Genomic DNA, 22,709 nt, shown 5'->3' with positions numbered 1-22,709 from the left:
GTTTCCTCATTTTCATTATTTATTCTATGAATATCCTGGCATGTTTTTCTCGTCTGACAGCGTGTGTCTGTTGTGCAGCTCTACCAGAGGGTGGCGGTGTTGCGTTCGCTGTGCAGCCTCCACATGGAGAAGCTGCGCTGGTTCAGCCAGAGATACCCACTGACTGCCCACTCCCTGTTCCCTCCACTCTACAAGGAGCTGTTCGCATCCGAGGCTGAGCTGCTGCCGGGCACCAATCACTGATCAATCACCGATCAATCACACATGCATAGATATTTTACTTCCTGACAGAATCTATTTTTCTAATAATGAAATTAAGCTCAGTTAATCATAGTGTGTTAAATATTACATGACGTCCAGCAGAGATTTTTTTTTTTTTTTTTTTTTTTTTGGGTAGATCATGTCAAAGATAAATCTGAATGTTTTGATAGTGTACAATGATTTTTGATTATTCCAGACATTTTGACAGAGAGTTTTCAGTAAAGCGCAAGATTCTTTCTTCTCTCTCAGGATGTGCTGTTGTGATTCTGTCCGGTTATAGTTACTGTGTGTCAAATATACAGAGTCAAAGAGGCAGAACTCAAAATCCCAGAGAATGCAAATGGGACTTTAAAAGGTTTGAAGCTTGACTCTTTATAGGTGTCAGTTTAAATTCACATTTGATTCAAAGAGAACAAATGGAGAACTGAAATTCAAGATGTAAAGTCATATTGAAACAGGTTAAAAAACAAAGAAAGACAGTAACAGCTAATGTGCAAGAAGAACCAGAGACATTCACAGTATCTACTATAGTTCAGCCCCAAATTATTCACAGCCATACCACATTTGTTTTAGAGCCATTTTTCTGTCTGTAAATGACATGAAAAGATGACAAAGACAGTAGGACATTGTGTTCAAGATGTAAATGAATCAGCATCAAAGTCTTTCTTTTCCTCCACAACAGTCCACCAGTAGTTCTAGTGTCTAACAGTGTTCCTGCAGGTCTCCACTGGGATTTAGTTCCTCCAAGTGTCCATCTCCAGCTCTTTGAAGGCTTCCTCTCCATCACTCTGCTCTTCAGTTCCTCCACACATTCTGGATGGATTCAGGTCTGGACTCTGGCTGGGACGCTCCAACATCTTCTCATTGTTTTCTCTCCACCATTTCTTCACCACGTCTGCTCCATGTTTCACATCATTGTCTTGTTAGAAGCTCCAATGCTGCCCAAGGAGCAGTTTTTCTGCAGACTTCCTGATGTTCTCCTCCACAATCTCAATGTTTCCTCTTTTCTCATGATGCCGTTTCCTTCAGACATGACTTGTAACTGAGCAGTAAGTGAGTAGAGAAGTGCTGCAGGTCCAGCTGAGCTTTAGTGTGTCTGTCTTGGAGAAGTGGAGTCCTCCTTGGTCTGATCCATGGAGACCAGCCTTGTTCTTGGTCTGATGGAGTGTCTGATGGACATGTTGCTACCAGAACTGCTCACATTCATCAGGATGCTCTTGGTGCTGATCCTTGGATTCTTCTTGTCCTCTACCATTCTTCCAGTGCAGGGCTCACGTCTGTCTTCCTAGCAGCCCTTTGACATGTTTCACAGTGTGGAACTCCTTGGACTTTTTCATCATGGACCACTGGTCATGACTTGGAACTGACTGTGGAAGTTTGTAGTGGATTACAGCGCTATAGAACATGGTAGGAATTACCAGGAACATTTGGAATGTGTCAAGGAGTATAACTATTCCTAGACATTTCTCTCATTGGCACTAGATAGTTTCCACGTATGCTGATGACATAGTTTTATACATTGATGAAAAACTTTCTTTTGCTCTCTAGTTCTCAACATAGTTTGGAGACATTTGCAGAATTTATACATTTTTCTAGCATAGAAGTCTCCACTGCACAGCCCTTGAACATTTGAAATGACTTAGAAGCTGCATTTTGTCACAAATTTGCAACAATTTCAGGGAGTATAAATCATTTTAACCACATGTTTTTGGTATGAACCATAAAAACACTTGGATGTGACTTTATAGTCTTTAAATGTCTTGTGAGCAGCTACAATGTGAAACTGGAGGTCCTCAATGAGCTCTTTGGTTTAAACCATGACTAGTTACTAGAGAAGTGACTACTGCATCAGCTGTTCTCAGTTTATAGTGTATTAGAACAGTATAGAACATGGTAGAAATTAGTGGCACATCCAGAGTAGTGTAGAAGCTGCATTTTCTTTAAAAGTTCCAGCAATGTTATGGAATATGCATAATTCGGGACATTTATATTTTGAGTAAACTTGTAAAATAAACCATAGAATTAGTTCAAATTCATCTTCAACACCTCTAACAGAATGTCTTACTGTCCTTGGTCACTTGTTTATGCCAGATAAACCACTTTAGAAGCAAATGTGACAGAAAAATAGGAATATCAAGCAATAAAACCAGTAATATACAGGGCTGATTAATACAAGCAAAGCCGCCAAAAGTTTTGTCTTCTAGCAAACTATCTCACCAGCTTCAGTAAAACTGCTGTCCACTAAAATCTGAATGTATCAGGTACTTACTTTATGCTAAAAACACCCATTTAAATGTGAAACAATGCTTCTTTGTCTCTGTATGTCTTTAGTGTTTCTCCTCAGGCCGACCAATAAATCCCACAGCAAAATGTTTTCCTTTTGTTTAAAGAAATCCTCTCAGACTTTTGTATCTTTTCAGCTCTTCTTCTTGAGAAAGACGTTGCATTAAATGTAGAAATAATATGCAGTTAAAATGTGGAGAAATGGTAGACATATCTTCCTCTGTGTGCTGACTTTTCCTGATTTTGTTTTTTCCAGATTATCTTGTTTTGTCTTCTCCGCATATCTTTGAATAAAGCCATGAGTAAAGAAGGTTTCAGCATTAAATACTGTATGTAGAGATCTGTTCATGGAACAGCTGCGATTTTGATTAAGATTATTCCATGTAAACCGTCGAATAAACTGCTGGAGGATGTGACACCAAGCACATGTGGTTATCTCATTCGACTGTTTATTTAAACTATAGGAGAAAATGTGTAATATAAACAGCTCAGACAAGCAAGTCTAACGGATCCTGTTATGGTATGATAAGAAAAATCCCTATTAAGTCAACATTTATTCATAGCAGGCTGCTCTGAAGTGATGATTCATCTGCTGCATATTGAACATCCAGACTCAGTCTCAGCACCATTTGTAGAGTTGAAGCTGCAGCAGTTATCACGTAGGAAGAATTAGTCATTGTGGCAGAGGTCCGTGCAAAGTTGTCATCCGGTTGTCAAACACAAAAAACTGTTGCTAACCAAGTCAAGAGGAAGCAAATTAGAAGGTTCTGAGTCAGCTGGATGTGGTTCATATTTTCCTGGAAGAAAACATTAAGAGTTAAAGCTGAACGCACATATTTGCCTTTTCATCTCCTTCTGTGTGCAAGTTTTGGTTAAAAAAATGCTTCCTAAACATGTTTCACATGCAGTGGTTTGTGGTTTCATGTCTTCTTTGTTTGATGTCAGGTAAACAGTTCCTGTAATTACAATAAGAAGACATCCCCAGTGCAACTTTCTGCTTATTTAATTACTGTTTTCCCATTTTCTTGCTCATGCACATGACGCTATATGTGATTTTACCCAACAGAAGTGAATACGCCTCAATGCAATATCACCTAAATTTCAAATGGTTCTAAATTTTGTTGCTCTGACTTGAATAGTAGATTGTTGCTCATCTGGAAACTATAAAACTAACAGTTTAGATTTATTATATCAAAACATTCAGGCCCCGCAGTAGGAACACAATGCAACAAAAGTCATTGCTGAGATTTAAATCTTTATTGTTTCAATACATCATAAGTCCACCTTTATTTTGATAGTAGACTAAATCCTCCTCAGCATGGATGGTACCAAGTTTCTGTAGAAATGTTCTGCCATTCTTTATGGATTTTTTTTTTTTCAGCTGCACTTTGCTGGAGGGGTTGTGTTGCTTGTTCTTTCTCCTTAAAATACCCCAAAAGTGTTCTATTGGATTCATAGTTTTCACTTTTCATAAGAGTTTTTGCAGAAATGTGTGATTTTGTTTTTTGGATGGTTCTCATGTAGGAATGCTTCTCTTCTTCCAGCGTCTGCAGACTGGGACTCATCTTCCATCCATCCATCCATTATCTATTCACTGCTTAATCCTCGTTAGGGTTGCGGGGGGCTGGAGTCTATCCCAGTTGACTTAGGGTGAAGGCAGGGGACACCTGGACAGATCACCAGTCTATCACAGGGCTACATAGAGAGACAAACAATCACACTCACATTCACACCTACAGACAATTTAGAGTTACCAGTTAACCTCAACATGTCTTTGGACTGTGGGAGGAAGCCAGAGAACCCGGAGAAAACCCACACATGCACAGGGAGAACATGCAAACTCCATGCAGAAAGATCCTGGGAAGGCCGGGACTCTAACCGGGGATCTTCTAGCTGTAAGGCGGAAGTGCTAACCACTGACTCACCGTGCAGCCCAGGACTCATCTTGTCAGTCAGTATTTTGGTTTATCCACACACATTCATTTATAAATGTCCATCAGCACCTTTTTCTCTCATGCAGCTCCATATCATCATACTTCCACCTCCATGCTTCACTGTCAGGACTATGCATCCACTGTGGTAGTCCTGGTCAGGTTCACACCAAACATGATGGACTCCATCTGAGAACAACTCATTTATCTACATCTGACTAAAGAATGTTCTTCAACATTCATCAGGCTTCTGTTTTGTTTTCTTTAGCAAAGTTTCATCTTGCAATTTTGTGAGCAACAAGAGGTTTTTTTTGTTTGTTTTTGTTTTTCTTGGATGTCATAGACATTGACATGAACAGTCAGTTGCTGTTTGTTTTTCACAGCTAGATGGTGAAAGTAGTTCACTGTCTGTGGAGTTATTTTAGGACGACGACCACTGCAGCCCTGATTAGTGCTACTATGGCTCTTCTATACATTGTGATTACTGCTGTTTACACTGACTTTCAGCTGGTCACTGATCTTTCTGGATCCTTTTCTCTCTTTTTGAAGTCGTACAACCACATTTTTGTTAAGTTCCTCTGACGATTCTTTTTCCACATGGAGCCATGATGTAGACATGCAGACAGACACAGTCCATAGGTCTAAAACTGATAAAGTTCTGATGGTCGCAGCTCATTTTAGAATCATGTCACCCACTGTTAGGCTGATTGAAAATCACAGTTTACTTTCAGTCATCACAGGTGTTTTCACATTTCTTTTATTGAGTTTCTACTTTGGGGCCTGAATTTTTAAATTGCATTTGTTTTGGATTGTTCATATGAGGCAATACTTGATTGTTCAACTTAGAAGTAAAGCAATTATTGACATTTTGCATCATTTATTTTAGCACAGGTGTGTATTCACTACTGTTCTATACTGTATTTTGACAAGAAAACCAGTTTCCAGCAGTGTTGCAGCCTGACAGCAAGAAGAAAATATTGTATTTGGTTATCTTGAAACTTTCATAACAAGTGGACCACCAGAGTACGAGCAGGGTGCATTTTCATCCTTGCCTCGGTTTGTTTATCATTCTTTGCTCTCAGTGGAATTCCAACACTTTTGTTGCAGCTTCTGGACCTCCGACACCCATCAGCACCAAAGAAAGTCTTTGATGCTGCTATCTACTGTATATGATGGAAAAACGCTGCAGGCTGATGGCTCTATAGGGAGTAAACGGAGAAAACTGATGTAACTACAGCATTCAACTGCAAAAGGAGTTGTGTTTTGGTGGGCAACGTGTCGAGGTCATGATGAGAGGTCATAATAACCCTGGATTCAAGTCAGTCTGAGATAACAAGGAATTTAAGGCCTTTGATACGTCTCTCACAATGAAGAACACAATAAATTTCAACCATCCCTGCAAGGTCGTCGTACTGGAACAAGCTGCTAAGTTGACTTTGCTTTCTAAAACAACAAAACCCTTCATCAAACATGTTTGTCTTCAGGTATTTAAAGGAGCACTTTGTTTATTTTACACGGAATCATCACAATGAGTGAACAAAGTGGATCTGAATGGACCTTTCTATGACCTAAAAAGCAATATTAACATTCACCTAATTTCTGTCCAATAAAACAAAGCAGCAGAAATATAACAAGAAAAGCAAACTGCACAGCTGAGGTTTAAATTAAAACCCTGCAGGACAGATCTCACTTCAATATGCATTCATGAAAGCAAATGCAAAAATCATATATCTACAACTCATATGCAAACAAGTGGGAAAACAAGCAAAGGAAACATTATTTAATGCATTAATTAATGTAATTAGGGTGTTTGTGCTTGAAGATATTGTGAATATGTGTGTAAATGTGTTTTTTCTTCTTTTTTTCAGCTATTTGAATTATTTCAGACATGCCACAGTATCATGAAGACACAAATAGAAGAAAACAAAACACAAAACAAGAAAAACTAACTAAATAACTAACTAAAATAATGTCTAAAAAAAAGTTGGACTTATTAATAAATATAGAAATACTAATAATATGTTCATTGAAAGACTGACAAAAGAAGCTTGGGCTTTTGGAAACTTCATTTTCAGCACAAAGTTTGCACACTTGGGAGAAAAATGTTTTGAAGAAGTAGAAATGATAGACAGATATCAAAAATAGAAAGAAGAACAGAAACTTATGAGCCAGTGAGTGACAGAATCTGTGAGTTGCATAAAAGGGAAATGAAGGTTCCTGTTTGATCTGGACCTAATTTGATGATAATCAGGATAACTCCTGATGTGCTGCTTTCTTTCTAAACATCCCTCTTCGCTTCCCCAAACTTTTGGTGATGCTGGACTGAATCACACAGTCCAAGACAGAATTTATATATCAATCATCTACCTATGTTAATAAACATCATTGCAGATTTTAAGGGGGATGCAAAGATTAAACCCCTTCAATATTTAGAACATGTGCAGACACTACAGGACAAAAGTTTGGAAGCAAGATCAAATTGGAACAAATAAAAATCATAGTTTAATTGGCACACTTAGCAACAAAATAAACACGGTTATTTTGTATAACATGGAGTCAGTAGTCAGAACAGATCTTTACTGTAAATATCAGGTATTTGTATCTGTACTCTTGTTTCTTTACTCAGCTGTTTCTTTCTAGATATGGACACAGCTGACATTTGTTAGAATTTTTGTCTGCAAACTCTGAAAAGCCAAAGAGCTAAAGTGAATAATGCAACTGTGATTTATTTTTTTTTAACCTTTGCATTGAAGTTGTCGCTCTTGCAAACCTTCTCAACTCAAAAACTAAGACCTTCTTTTCTTTTGATAACATTTTTTCAGCAATTGCCTGGCAACATCAGTGTCTACCTAAAGCTAAACTGAGTAAAATGGTGCATATCAATGAAAGTAAAGTCTGATCATGCAGTAAATACATCCCAAAATCTATAGAATTCATAGTGATTTGTAAGAAAGATATTGTGAACAGGAACTTGGAAGTTGCTTCCAAATGTTTGGCCTGTAGTGCATGTATGAATTATGAATTAAAACAACCACTTAATCTGCTGAGGAAATAGAAATTAGGTCTCTATATATCCCATTATGTGCCACATTTTACACCCCTACCATAAACTGGTGCAGAAAAGTTTACTAAAATGCAAGGAATTAAATGTTTGATGCTTCAGATTTCCCCTTAACTGATACGTCAGCCCCAATATTCAAGCAAAGTCACTGTCAATGTAAAGACAATGAACAGATATATTGGCATTAGGGCCAAATAATCCTAAGGTTGATGGTAAAAGCAAGCTTTGATCTTTGGAAAATCAATTTGAATTACATAATTTCTTACAACACTGATAAACAATGCACAATAGGATTAAATATACCATGTTTGTTAAAGTTTACTTTATAAAAAATGATTATTTATTGCTTTGAAATTTCACTTTGATTTTTCTAATTATTCTTAAAATAATTTTAAAAGAAATCCATTTTGTGAACATATTTCCACTCTGTTCCTCCAGCTGTTTCTGGTCTCTGTCCCTCCAAGTTTGTGCATCACCTCAGTATGATATAATCAGTGATAAAGAACTTGGAGTAGTGATACAAATGGTACAATTTCTTATTTTCAAGTATAAAAGGGAACTGTAAATGTTGTGATATTGAAAACATGTTTTTTGAGGATTAACTGGAAAATGAAATGATAAAAACAACGTCACCGGGTCATTTTGACCCATTTATTCATCTGAAGGTTAAGAAAATAAAAGTATTTTTCCTCAGCTTTACAAACACAGACAAGTAGCACGTTTTGACTGTGCAGAAAATTTTCAAAATCTAGGGCTTTAAACTAAATTGCATAATACAGAATGTCTGAGAGTCTTATTGCATTATTATGTAATTTTTTTTTATCTTTAATCTGTGCAATATTACTGGCATGTGCAACAATGTCATGTCTGTTGATTACTTCTGTATATCTTGGTTTATTTTGGATATTTTTTTATTTAGGACATTTCCGTAATGTTTGCACTATCTTTGCTGCAGTAACACTGTAAATCTCCCCACTGTGGGACTCATAAAAGCTTATCTTATCTTATTTTTGACTGTTGTGAGATTTTTTTTGACATAAATTAATTAATTTCCACCATAAAATAATTCAGAAATTGATCAGATTGGTGCATAAAAATCACCAGAATGCAGGAAATAAAGTGATTAACCCTCAAGTCGTCCTGCGGGTCAAAAACGACCCAGTTTAAAGTTTGAAAATGTGGGAAAAAATATATATTTTCACAGTGCCTTATGATGTCCACATTTTCAACATTTTTGGGAAATCTTTGAACATTTTTTGATGGAAAAAAGGAAATGTTAAAAATGTTTCTTAAGAATATTCACAAAAAAATCAACCAAAATCCAGCAAATTTCGCTGGATTTTTTTTTCTGAATGTTCTAAAAGAAAATAGAAGTTTTACTGATATATATATGTAATCAAGATTTTTGCTAATTTTTTGAAAAGATTTACAAGAATTTTCTTGCCAAATTTATTTATTTATTTATTTATTTATTTTTAAACTTTTAAGGAAATATTGGAATTTTCGTCCCGAAGGTTTTGCAAATTTTCAGAAATTCGGGGAATTTTTTTGCTGAATTTTTGGATTTTTTTCAGACAAGGAAACAATATTTTTTAGTGCCCGTAAATGAAGACAACAGGAGGGTTAAATGTACACCCACGAAGCTCAACCTTGTCGAACTTTTCCATCCAGCAGCACCCAGGATTTAAAGCCATCCACTATGAGTCATGTAGAAAAACTTCCCTCCCTCCTTGTTTTCCTCACCCCGCCTCTCCTCCCTTTAAACCCTCAGCAGCCATAAAATCCGTTCGCAGGTTTTGCCTCTTTTTTTTTTTTTTTATCGCTCTTCGGACGGACGGCGCAGCCGCTCGTGGTGGACCAATAACCGGCTCCGGTCTGCGCTCTGCCCCCGATCAGCGACGTGAGTTCCGGCGGACGAACCGAAGCGGACAGCGGAGACTCGAACGCGGCCACCATGAGCTCGTACCCGGGTTGGTTCTGCTGCTCGGTGCTGCTGTTGGTCTGCCTGGGTTCAGCTGCCAAAGGTCGGTTGGGTTTATTCTGCTGACACAGAAATGTTGTTCGTGTTCCGCCTGGAGGCTCCATGTTTGTTCCAGTCAGCTGCTGTGCGTTCATCCAAGCTTGCTGTAACTTTAGTTACAATATACTGATACTTCCTATTAGAGGCAAATACCTCACTTATTCCTACATTTAATAATTGCAGATTTTTGTTGTTGTGATGCATTTTTATTGATTATATTCACAGACAGTAAAAGTTAACTCCACCTCCTGTAATAATTATATATTATTATTTATTTCTCTTATAAGTAACTTTATGTGTCGGTTTTGTGATATATGTAATGGAATATTTTGCATGATGGTGATCGGTGAGGAGTCTCCAATATATAGCAGGAGTGACGGTGCAGTATCACTTAAATGTCAGATGACTCAACGCTGTGTCACCTTACAGTAACTGCACCACTCCTAAGTTGAACAGCAGGTATTTGCTCTCATGTAAAATATAAAACTAGCAGTTTAGATTTGCTATTTTAAACAACACAGGCCCCAACAGCTGGAACTCAATGCGAGAAATGGTTCTTCTCCAGAAACGCTTGTGATTTAGTCGTTTGGATGTTCTCCTGCTGGAATATTCCCAGTATTTTTGATTTATCCTCAGACATTCATCTATAAATATCCTCTCTCCAGCACCTTTTGCTCTCATACAACCCCATATCATCACACTCTGGTCTTCACTGTCAGGACTATGCATCCACTGTGGTAGTCCTGGTCAGGTTCACACCAAACATGCTGGACTCCATCTGAGCCCAACTCACTTATCTGCATCTAACCAAAGAATGTTCTCCAATGTCCATCAGGCTTCTTTTAAAGGTTTTTAATAAGGCTTCATCTTGGAGTTTTGTACCCTACGGCAAGCAAAGGTGTTTTTTTTCTTCTTCTCCATCCACAAAGGTTGATATTCTGAAGCGTCTTTCACTTCACATAAACTCTGATATCCATTGATAACTCCTGTACCAAGCAAGTAGACTGTGAAAGTAGTTCACTGTCTTTCATTTCAGGAGGACGACCACTGCAGCCATGATTAGTGCTACTATGGCTCCTTCTGTACCTCCTGATTACTGTAGACACTGTTTCCACTGATTTTTAGTTGATCTTCCTGCATCCTTTTCCATCTTTGTGAAGTCTGAAAATCTGATTTTTCAGCTCCTCTGTTCAGTTCTTTTCCGTGTGAAGCCATGATGCAGACATAGACACAGTTCTAGGTCCAGAACAGCTGTTCTTCTGTTCACGGCTCATTTTAAAACCATGTTTGTGATCCACTTGGTGATCACAGGTGGACTCGGTTTTGTTGTGTTGAGTTTCTGCTTTGGGGCCTGAATTTTCAATAGCGTCTTTCTGAAGTGTTTGTTTTTGATTGTTCACACTATACTCTGCTGTTCAACTTAGATAAAATGTAAATATTGAGAATTATCCCTAAGTAGACTGGTTCAACGACTTTTATTCAGGTAACTCTGACTTGTTCTGTTTTGTATTTTGCACCCATATCTTCCTCCTCTTCCTTCCCTGGCAGCCTCTCAGTGTAATTTGTGAAAATCAAAACAATGTCCAGTTGCGTAACTTTGTCTCGCTGTCTTTGTGTGTCTACATCTTTCCAGATGAGCACTTCCTCGGGCAGCGAGAGGTCACCTTCGACCTCGACCAACTCATGCAAGGTGTGTCTTTGTGCATTCACATCCTAGAGCAGCATCTCCATTAACCTCAGTTTATTCAGCTCTCTGTACTTCTGTTGATGTATCGGGACATGAAGTTTAAGTCGTGCTCCACGGATTATAGATCAGTTTGCCTGACAGAAGGAGTACTACTTCATCCTTAAAAGTGGTTGTATAATGTCTGCAGTGACTCTGGAGAGAGCGTTCCAGAGTTTGTCCTGTTTTTCTTGGCTTTCTTCTCTATGGAAGTAAATCACTTGAGTTTTCTGCCTGTGTGGTTTATAGGCGAGCTGTGTTCATGCCTTCAGTTAATGTGGGTCAGATTTAAGTCCATAAATACAGCAGAAACATGTCTGTCTGTATGTCTGCTGTTTGACTTTATAAAGACATTTTAGCATGTCCTGCTTCTTGCACATCACTGCTTTTAAAATTAAAATGTGTCTTTCAGTGATGCAACAACCAGAATCTCTAGACCTGCAGAAAGAGGAGGACTTGTCAGAGCTCTTGGATCCTAAAGGTACCGTTTGTTTTCTTACTTTAGGCATTAACTGACATACCAGCACTGGAAAATATAAGCAAAATGTCTTGTCGCAATTTTTTGACAGATATTGCGATTTTATTTGTGATAAAATATGTATAAGTGGAGCTTCAGTCCAAGATTCACTGTGTCATAGAGTCAAAACATGCGATTTAAAGCTGCACATGATGTTAGGAAGGCAAATACACTCAGTCACATCAAATCACAACTTTTTAAGCTGCTTCATAAGAAAAGAAAACTTGTACGTTTCTCATTTTTCTTGACAAACAACAGAAGTCTGTCTGCTGGAACATCATTTGTTCTGATTTAAGGGTTCTCAGATGCACTGAGTTTTATTTCACTTTATTTACAAGGCACAGATGTTGTTGACATGCAGAGTCCAGATGTGCACGGCAAAAATGACTGAAAAGCAAGTGAGAAATACCGAAAAGGAAGATTTGGTTGCAAAATAAATTAGTCGTCTGGAAATGTTTTGACTCCAGAAAGAAAGATGTTGAACAAAAACACACGAGGCAACACAACTTATTTATTACAGGATTTAAATCAGCAGCACAGAGCCAAGAGTGCAAAGCCAGATGTGAATACTATCCAAAGCGAAACAATAAAAGAATAAACTGAATGCCTTTACCAGTGTTACACCATGGGAGAACAGTTCCAAACATCTTTTTTCAGTTAACCCCAGTCACTCCAGATTATTTCTTTCTAAACAGTTATTGAAGCCATCCAGTGAAAATTTCTGTATTTTATCAAAATATCTTGCAGAAAAAACAAATTTAGCATTTTTTGCGATTTTCTAATCACATTGTTCTTCTGTTCTTGTTTTGTAGAATTTCCCATAGAGCAGATGATGGTGTCTCCTCCAGATATTAATGGGAGGGAGAGAGGTAAGACATCTATCTATCTATCTATCTATCTATCTATCTATCTATCTATCTATCTATCTATCTATCTATCTATCTATCTATCTATCTATTCACTTTATGTTAAGCTAATAATATTATACTATTTTAGCTTGCTGTAGCACAAGCTAACTAGCTGTAATATTCCAATATTGTTAAGCTATATTAGCACTAGCTTACTGACTGATTCACTTCCTGTCAAACTAACAATGATCTGCTTAATTAGCTTGCTGTAGCACTAGCTAACAAATTAGCTAATTTTGTGGTTCAACTAATATTGTTTTGCTATATTGGCCTGCTGCAGCACTGGCTAACAAAGTCACTGATTTTAGGTCAAGCTAATAATGCTCTGCTATGTTAGCTTGCTGTAGGACTAGCTAACTAGCTGACTTTTATGGTATTCTAATATTGTTAAGCTATATTAGCACCAGCTAACTAACTAGTTCACTTTATGTCAGACTAGCAATGGTTTGCTGTATTAGCTTTCTGTAACACTAGCTAACTAGCGGACTTTTATGTATTCTAATATTGTCTAATATTGTATTGCTATAGCAAGCTAGTGCTATAGCTTGCTATAGCACTAGCTAATTAAGAAGCGGATTTTAGGCCAAGCTAGTAATATTTTGCAATGTTAGCTTGCTGTAGCACAAGTAAACAAAAATGATTGAGTTTAGGTTAAGCTAATAATGCTCTACTGTATTAGCTTGCTGTAGCAATAGCTAACTAACTGGCTCTTGTGATATTCTAATATTGTTATGCTATATTCCCTTGCTGTAGCATTAGCTAACAAACTAGCTAATTTTAGGCCAAGCTAATAATGTTTTGTCATATTATCTTGCTGGAACACTAGCTAACTAACTAGCTCACTTTATGTTATGCTAATATTGTTATGCTGTATTATCTTGCTGCTGCACTAGCTAACAAACTAGCTGACTGCTAACAATATTTTGATATATTACTTTGCTGTAGCACTAGCTAACAAACTAGCTGACTTTATGTCATGCTAACAACGTTTTGCTATATTAGCTTGCTGTAGCACTGCCTAACAAGCTGGCTGATTTTAGGCCAAGCTAATAATGTTTAGTTATAATTACCTTTCTTTTTTATTGAATAATTGTCACCAAAAAGCAGTTGACAATAAATCAGGCCTGATATTTAAGATCAAGATCAATGATGATTTATGTATCTATCTGATTCCTGTCTTTTTGTCACAGGTCGACCGAGTTTTGGGCCTCGTTCTTTTGGTGGTCCTCCCATGTTGCAGTACCCCGTTCAGTTTCCTCTCTCCCGGCCGACATCCAACAACCTCCAAGCCATCTGTCTTCATGGAGACCATCGTCCTCGCTACGCGATACGCTCTTACTTTCCTGCCTCTGGTTTTGGTCAGCTGAAGCGACAGGCCGAAGCCGTCAATAACGCAGAGTCCTGGTTCGACGTTTGCTGCAAAGGAAACCAGACGTGGGAGACAGAAGTGACTCTGTGTTGCGCCACGCAGGCGGTGAGTTTTCACAACAGCTCCTACAGTCGATTCAGCACATTTTTACTGTCTAAAGGTGAAACGACAGCATCCTGTGTCTGCTTGGCCTCATTTATGGGCACCAAAAAATATTGTTTCCTTGTCTGAAAAAAATCCAAATATGCAGCAAAAAAAATTCCACAAATTTCTGAAAATTTGCAAAACCTTCAGGAAGAAAATTCCAATAATTCCTTAAAAATTTCACTTAAAAGTTTTATTTTAAAAAAAAATCCCCCAAATTTGGCAAGAAAATTCTTGTAAATGTTTTCAAAAAAAATTAGTAAAAATCTTCCAAAAAATCCTAACAATGTCCAAAGTGATTACATATATATCAGTAAAACTTCTAATATTTTCTTTAAGAACATTCACAAAAAAATCTACCAAAATCCAGCGAAATTCACTGGATTTTGGTTGAATTTTTTTCTGAATGTTCTTAAGAAACATTTTTAACATTTCTTTTTTTTCCACCAAAAAATGTTCAAAGATTTCCCAAAAATGTTGAAAATGTGGACATCAGAAGTTTCCCTGTGAAAATATGTTTTCTTTCCCACATTTTCAAACTTTAAAATGAATCCATTTTGACCCGCAGGACGACAAGAGGGTTAATTGATTAAATGTTTAGTAAGCACAAGGAATAAGGGGGAGCTTGTTCCAAAACATCCATCTCCAAGCCACAGATCGTATGATGTGAGGGGTTGAGGTGTAGAATAAGGGGTTAACAGCCAAACTGTGTAGGTTTAAAAGTAATCAGCACAATCTTTTTATATTCTGTGACAATTTATTTATATTCTGCGACAAACGGGGAGCCGTGTGCTCCCTGTGCAGAGAGTCACATGTTCCACAACAAATGCAACATGATTAAAAACCCAATATGTGGTGGAGATAAAACTGGATCCCAAACCAATATTATTTCATATTAAAAACCAACATGCAATAAAGTTCATCCCCCTAATCCTTCACGTGGAAACACACTGTCACATTATTGGCAGCCTTGTATTGTGTGAAGTAGCGGCAGACCAAACACAGTGTCCTTTCTGTGCGTGTATTTAATTCGCCCTGATTATTAAAAGGCCGCGAAACATTCTTGGCATTGCAGAGATGGTGGCGCTTGCTTTTCTCAGACAAAAGTGGAAGGCCTTGGGCGGTTTGGGTTGATAAGCTTATTTAATGCGGCGTAGCCAGACATAACAGACAGGCCTTGGCATGAGCACCAGTGGAGCAACAAACCTGAACTGAATTCTTCAGTGAGCTGGTGAAGAATTACCTTTAATCTCCCTCTAAGTTTGTTCTGGATAAAGAGCAGCTGGTTTGTTTTACTCGGTGTTAATTGTAGATTGAGTTCATGCACCCTGACTGTCTGTGTTGCTGTGTTTTTCCTGTGTTTTCTGCAGTGGGAGCTGTTTGTGGAAACGTTCTGTTCCGCCGACTCGTCAGTCAAGGATCGCCTGTACGACTGCTGCAAGCTGACCGGCTCTGACAGACTAAACTGCTTCGACAGGGATGCCCCGAACCCAAACTATGGGGCAACAGAGGAGCTGCCGGTGACTCCGATTCCTTCTACCATCAGCTTCAGCTTTGACCAAAACACCTGCCAGAGGTACGAAAGAAAATGTTTCAAATTACTGAAATTAAAGAGGATGATGCAGTTTTTTTTCTCTCAGGCTCTCAAATTAAACTCAAACACTATTTCTGATCTATTGCAAAGGAAAAACTACAGAAACTAGTTGCTATAGAAGTGGAACAGTTAATCTATTAATCATCAATCTTTGGTGCAGGGGTGTCAAACATGCGGCCCGTGGGCCAAAACCGGCCCTCCAGAGGGTCCAATCCGGCCTCAAAGAGAAGACATTAGATTGTAAATTATTGAATCTATAAATTTTAAAAAATTTCTAGACCTTAGCAAGGTGTTTTGATCATAAAGTAAAACACTAGATTGTTTATTGTTCTTTTGTCTTTTTGTGTCTCATTTTTGTAATATTTTGTCTTGTTTTTGCTGGGGTTTTTTTGTCATTTTTTATCTGATTTTTGTCGTTTGTCTCATGTTTTTGTCGTTTTGTTTCTCGGTTGTCTTTTTTTGTTTCCTTTTGTCTCGCTTATGTTTTTTGTCTTATTTGTGTCATTTTGTGTTTTGCTTTATTCATTGTGTTTGTGTATCGTTTTTGTGGGTTTTTTGTCTCCCTTGTGTTGTTAGTCTATTTCTTTGTCGCTTTGTTTCTCTCTTTTTTGTTGCTTTGTAACTTTTTTGTCCAGTTATTTGTCTCTTTTTTTGTTTTGTTTAATGTTGCTTGTCTCATTTTTTGGGATTTTGTTTCGTGTTTTTGTCGTTTTGTCTCATTTTTCGAATATTTTGTCTTGTTTTTGTTTTCTTTTTTGTCTTTTTTTGGTCTGACTTTTGTCATGTGTTCCTTTGCAGACACTCTGTGATCTGGAAGTTGTAATGTGTAAATGATAAACTGAGGCTGAATGTTGTTGAAATTGAATTTATTTTTCTTAAGAAATTTCAGGTTGTTCATAATGTTTTGGAAAAAGATAATTCCTTAAATGCTAACATTTTTGCACAAAAACAAAGGAAAATTGTGGAATTGTTGTTATTTATCGGTTATTATGCTGTGATTTTACTGCTCCGGCCCTCTTGGGATCAAATTGGGCTGAACGTGGCCCCTGAACTAAAATGAGTTTGACACCCCTGCTTTAATGGATCACCAACAATTAATGGGTTTGAGTCATCTTTTAAAGAAAAAAAAAGTTTAAATTCTCTGATTGCAGCTTGTTAAATGAATTTTATGTAGTTTTTTCCTCCTCTTTGAGAGTAAACTGAATATCTCTGGGATGAATACAAAACAAGACATTTGTCATCTTGGACTTTAGGAAACTCTGCTCGACATTATTGAGCATTTTCTGATTTTATTGACCAAACAGCCAGTCAATTAGTCGAGAGTATAATCAACAGATTGATCAACGATTAAAAAAATTAGTAAGTTGCAGCCCTACATATAAGATAGTGAAGCCAGCGCCTTAAAGGAGTTGTCTTGCAATACAAAGCCCATAAAAAGACAGAAAAAGCTACAATAAACAGACGCTGCAGCAGTTATTCTCTATGCAGCCTAAGCCTGCCTCCTGTTTGAGTTGAAACTGCTAACCTTTTTTTTTTTTTTTTTTTTTTTTTTTAAGTAAAGTTAGATATATTTTTTCAAGATTTACACTTACACATTCAAAAATTTGGGGTCACCCAGAAATTTTCATGTTTTCCATGAAAACTCACACTTTTATCCATGTGCTAACATAACTGCACAAGGGTTTTCTAATCATCAATTAGCCTTTCAACACCATTAGCTAACACAATGTAGCATTAGAACACAGGAGTGATGGTTGCTGGAAATGTTCCTCTGTACCCCTATGGAGATATTCCATTAAAAATCAGCTGTTTCCAGCTAGAATAGTCATTTACCACATTAACAATGTCTAGACTGGATTTATCATTCATTTAATGTTATCTTCATTTTTAAAAACTGCTTTTCTTTCAAAAATAAGGACATTTCTAAGTGACCCCAAACTTTCAAACAGTAGTGTATGCTATTTCCTAAGTTTTCTACTTTTGCACAGTCTGCACAATAATAGACAATCTGTGTAATAATAGTACTCTATCAGTATTTCTATTCATCAGTAATCTGGGGAATATCACTGATATGTGCAATAATGTTGTACTTGTATATATACTGTGTATTTTGGTTTATTTTTCAGTTTTATACTACATTACTTAAATATTTTTACCATCTTTGATGCTGTAGCATTGCAAATTTCCCCACTGTGGGATTCATAAAGACTTGTCTTATGTTATTCCTCCGCCAAGGAGGCGGAGCCTTGGCGGAGTTATGTGACACTCTGTGTTGGTTTGTCTGTCTGTCTGTCAACAACATTACTCAAAAACTGACCAATGGATTTGGATGAAATTTTCAGAGAAGGTCAGAAATGACACAAGGAACAAGTGATTATATTTTGATTGTAATCCTACCGCTGCGGACCACAAATTTTTTGAAGATTTAATCCATTGGAAATCATACAACGACTGAGCAGCCTTGGCGGAGTACTGCGCTCTCTGAGTGCTGATCTTTTCTCATATTTGTTGTGAATATCTGGATGAGCTGTAGCAAAACAGTCAAGGTGCAACATTATTTGACTTTGCAATTTATTAAAGAATAAAATGAGTAACAGTGAAAAATAATTAAGAAAAATGCAAAGTGAATAGTCCAACTGAAGGGCAGAGCTCGTGTTCAGACGTCTGATCATGATTCAAACAACAAAAGTAAACTTATAAAAGCATCTGTCCTTCACACAGCACTGCTTCAGACTCCTCAGCTGAGACGTCTCATGGTTTTGGTGTTATCAGACCTCTGCACAACGCTGGTCACAACATCATCACATAACATAACAAAATAGTAGAAAACATATTCAGGGTCAGGTTTATTATGTGCTCTGATTAACAGTCATACCCAGACTTGGTTGTGATCGTCACATTACAAATAAAATACATCCAAGTACAAATGAAGTTTTGCTACAGCAATCTTATCACCTTGTCTTGTCTTAAATGAAAAGGAAATGACTAAAAAGGAAAATAAAACACAGAAGAGTGTTGAAGGAAGTCCCATTTTTAAATGAACAAGGTGGTGTTTGTCTCTGACCTTCTGCCTCGTTCATCACAGGGCCCAGATGGCTCCTTACAGCGCCAGAGCAGACAGAAAAAAGAAGGAGAAGAAAGCGTCTACTGCCGAGAACGTTGACATCAGCTTCCCTCCAGGTCGACCCTCCGCCGACGCCATCGAGTCGCTGTGCGGCCACCAGAAGCTCCGCCCCCTCTACCACACCAGGTGTCTTCCACGTTCAGGCTTCGAGTGGCTGGCTCGGCAGGCCAAGACCGTGAACCGCATTGAGAAGGGATACAGGCAGTGCTGCAAGAAGAAGCAGGGCGTGCTCAGCTGTGTCGACCAGAAGGTAGAGCAAGAAACCTGCAGAAATAATCCTGGAAGCTGCAGTAAAAAGCAGCTTCTTTGGTTCCTAAAGAGCTCTTAGGATTACCTGAAGAGCTGCATTTTCTCCACTATGTGTAACAATTCCTGGGGTTGGAAGTGACAAGCCCCAAATTTATTATAATAGTTTTATTTTTTCTCCCACATTTTCAATAATTTCTGGGGTTGTAAGTGACGCTTTTGTATATATAAGCTTCAAAACTAGTATAATAGCTGCATTTTCTCCCAAATTTGCAACACTTTCTGGGGTTGTAAGGGACATTTTAAACTTCAAAATTATTATATCTGCATTTTCTCCCAAATTTGCAACAATTTCTGGGGTTGTAAGTGAAGCTTTTGTATATATAAGCTTCAAAACTAGTATAATAGCTGCATTTTCTCCCAAATTTGCAACACTTTCTGGGGTTGTGACTGTTTTGCATATATAAGCCCCAAATGTATTATAATAGCTGTGTTTTCTCCCAGATTTGCAACACTTTCTGGTTATGTAAGTGACATTTTTGCATATAAAAGCCTCTAAATTGTTATAATAGCTGCGTTTTCTCCTAAATTTGCAACAATTTCTGGGGATGTAAGTGACACTTTTTGCTGGAAGATTGAGATTATGAGAAAATGTTATTTTGGTTAACCATCAAATACATCAGTGATTCGACCTATACTCGTCCATAAGTGTGACAAAAATGACCCGTATAAGAATCAATGTGTTTTTATGCTTTTTTTTGGTCATTTTGCTTAACAATAATAATTAGTTTTATTGTTTCTATTACATTTTTGTCCACACATGAATGATTTCATGTTTGAAATATGTTTATTTTTCACTTTATAACAGTATTTGAACATTTTGATAATTGGAAAAGAAAAATATTACACAGAACAGCAATAGAAGAACGTCAACATCCATTTTTTAACTCTTCCTCCAGCTGTGGCTACTCTTCTTCCCTCCAAGTTTGTGCATCACCTCTTGTATGATATTATCAGTGATAAAGAGTTTGGGGTAGTCATACAAATCTTACAATTCCTTTAAAAGTATAAAAGGGAACTTACAAATGTAACAACGTGTTTTAAGGACAAACTGGAATATGAAATGATAAAAAGAAAGATATTGCAAGAGAACGACCTCACCGGGTCATTTTTGACCCACTTCTACATCTAAGAGTTAACTGAGTGATTTTTGATTCTGGTTTTAGTGGAGCGGCGAGATCGACAGGTTCTGCTTGACCGACAGCCTCAGTTTCAGCTGCTGTTCGAGCCAAAGTTCAGCCGATCGATACAGCTGCTTCCACTCGATGTCTACAGATCCACATTATAACAAGACCTCTGCCCCCGAAGACCTGTCGCTTAACAGCATTTGTGACACTCACAAAATCATCGACAGGAGGTAAAACACGATTCCTGCATCTGTCCTCTCGAATCTTTTCTTTCTTTTCTCGTCTTCTGTACAATTTCTGTTCATTGTTTGTCATTTTTGTCATAAAAAAATAAGCAAATCTCAAACTTTTTAGCACATTGAAATGTCCTAAAATGTGCCACTTGCTCTATGAAGTTTTGTGTTGTCAGTATTGTCCGGCACATATAGCATCAGTAACAATTAAAGCTGCAAGTTGTCAACTATGAAATTATAGTCCTTTAATCATTTCAATGAGAAAAAGTTTCAAAAAGGCTCCTACACACTTTCAAACTCTCAAAAACACATTTATTCAGGGCGTTTCAGCGCTACAACTTCATCAGGCAAAGTTTGTTTTACAAATCCCAAAGCATCCTTCTTCTGAATGACAGTTTTATAATAATACCATATTTAAAGTTAGAAACACTTTATGTAGTAGCAATCATAAATGTGTCTCAAAACAGTGTTAATGATCAAAACCTCCAAGGGCAAAACTGAATTCCCAAAAATCTCCAAAATCCTGCAGGTTTCAAATAGATGAACCTGCAAAGAATACATTTACATGAAAAGTGACAAAAGAGCATCAATGAATAGATAAAATTCAAACTAAATATGAAGAAAAAAGTCTGAATTCTTTGAATATAGCTTCTTAAATGTGAATATTTTTGTTTCCTTTCCTCCTTTATGACAGTAAACTGAATATCTTTGGGAATATGTGTTGCTTTGAGGGACACTGATCAACATTTTCTGACATTTTATAAACCAAACGACTCATGAATTATTCCAGAAAAATAACAGGCAATTTAAATAACTGTTTTAGATTCCCTGTTGGCTTCCCGCTGAAGCTCTTTGTGAGACAATGCTGCCCCCTGCCTGAAGAAGAGAGGACTGCTTGTTCTGCACAAAAGGTGAGTTAGCCTGTGCAAAGTAAGACACATTAGAAGACACATTTTTATCACCGTTTATCCCATCTTAAATGTCCTATTTGACCTGTTTTTTCCTTTTTTGCTGCATGAAATCAGCTGGAGGAAATGTCAAAGAAGCTGTGTTCATCGGGCGGCCGTTCTCCTCCGACTGTCCGTCAGTGCTGCAAGCTGCCTTCACAGGAAACGCCGCAGTGTGTCTCCAAAATCCTCATGAACGCCGTCAACAAAGCCACCAACGTCTTACGCCAAAAGCAGAGGAAGAAGTGCCCTCTCTCCTAAATGATGCTGACCTTTAGCTGCTCACCTGACAGGGAAATTAAGGGCCCATGAGATGAAAACAATATTCAGAATATGGACCACGTTCCAGCTTCATCTACTGCCAGTGTTATTTACAGTTATCTGAGATCACACGAGAAGCACTGCTGCCGTTTATAGTTAAACAAATATATTGTTAAATGCAGAGTTTTTATCGCAGACTGCTGTCTGTGTCACTGTACCACTATTTTTTATAGGCTGCTCTCTGCGTTTTGGATTATCGATGCGTTTTGTAGATTCCTTTGGGGCTTCAAGATTAGTTTTCTTCTTTTTATATAGTTTTATAGTTAAGATCATGTATGCAACAGTTCTAATAAAACTTTGTAAAATGTCTGTTTTGTGTGGTTTACTGTGTGTGACCTCACATCCACTGCTACTTGTTTTAAATGCAACCTGATGTGAACAGGATAGTTATGTATTATAAAGCAAAATGTGCAAGAAAAGGGTCTCTTTTAATTATAAACAGACATTTGAAACACATAATTTTGCAGTTTAACAGAAGTTATAACACCACATGAACAGATTTTCATCCAGATTTTGTGTTATTTAAAAAGCAGTGATACAAATCTTGTATTAGAACATTTAGCTTTGCATAAAAATTGTCTTTAATGTTGTTGTAGTGTGTACTTTTCATGTGATATGAACAGAACACACAATATTGTCCTAAAGTGACCTCAAAAAGTGTTAACAACGCAGTAAATTAATGTTTTTGCTATTTTAAATATTTCAATTTGAGATCAGAACCTTACAAAGTAAAGCAGACCGTGGCTTTGCACACTTAAAAAAAAAAATTCTATTAGGTTAATCAGTTTAAGACACTTAGAGTCGTTGGATCAACAAATAATGTATATAAGGTGCTGAAAA

At 37.3% G+C, this 22,709-nt stretch overlaps 2 protein-coding genes across 3 annotated transcripts in view; both read left to right on the top strand.

The window, feature by feature from the left end:
- Positions 1–2,969, top strand: part of rorc (RAR-related orphan receptor C) — a 46,738-nt gene extending 43,769 nt beyond the window's left edge. For both annotated transcript variants that reach the window (XM_055013832.1, XM_023261845.3), the window contains one exon: positions 79–2,969. In XM_055013832.1, the coding sequence (XP_054869807.1) occupies positions 79–243 (165 nt within the window). In that variant the 3' untranslated portion in view covers positions 244–2,969. The remainder of the gene's footprint in view (positions 1–78) is intronic.
- Positions 2,970–9,303: 6,334 nt separating this feature from the next.
- On the top strand, positions 9,304–22,178 carry LOC111562992 (extracellular matrix protein 1-like). The gene is made up of 10 exons (XM_023261852.3): positions 9,304–9,560; positions 11,190–11,246; positions 11,692–11,760; positions 12,609–12,665; positions 13,895–14,178; positions 15,588–15,793; positions 18,897–19,185; positions 20,408–20,598; positions 21,425–21,512; positions 21,627–22,178. Exons 1-10 carry the CDS (start codon positions 9,491–9,493, stop codon positions 21,807–21,809), a joined length of 1,494 nt encoding a protein of 497 aa, XP_023117620.2. The 5' UTR covers positions 9,304–9,490; the 3' UTR covers positions 21,810–22,178.
- Positions 22,179–22,709: the final 531 nt, after the last annotated feature.

The sequence above is a fragment of the Amphiprion ocellaris genome, chromosome 9, assembly GCF_022539595.1.
Source record: "Amphiprion ocellaris isolate individual 3 ecotype Okinawa chromosome 9, ASM2253959v1, whole genome shotgun sequence".
Taxonomy (NCBI): domain Eukaryota; kingdom Metazoa; phylum Chordata; class Actinopteri; family Pomacentridae; genus Amphiprion; species Amphiprion ocellaris.
Note: the sequence above shows the minus strand (reverse complement) of the source record. Positions and strands in the feature narration are given on the sequence as shown.

What these genes read in the sequence shown, in the direction of transcription:
- LOC111562992 (XM_023261852.3), top strand. Translation starts at nt 9,491, where the DNA reads ATGAGCTCGTACCCGGGTTGGTTCTGCTGCTCGGTGCTGCTGTTGGTC. An exon ending in AGAGCTCTTGGATCCTAAAG is followed by an intron (nt 11,761 to 12,608) that starts GTACCGTTTGTT and finishes CTTGTTTTGTAG; the next exon opens with AATTTCCCATAGAGCAGATG. An exon ending in CACAAAATCATCGACAGGAG is followed by an intron (nt 20,599 to 21,424) that starts GTAAAACACGAT and finishes TAACTGTTTTAG; the next exon opens with ATTCCCTGTTGGCTTCCCGC.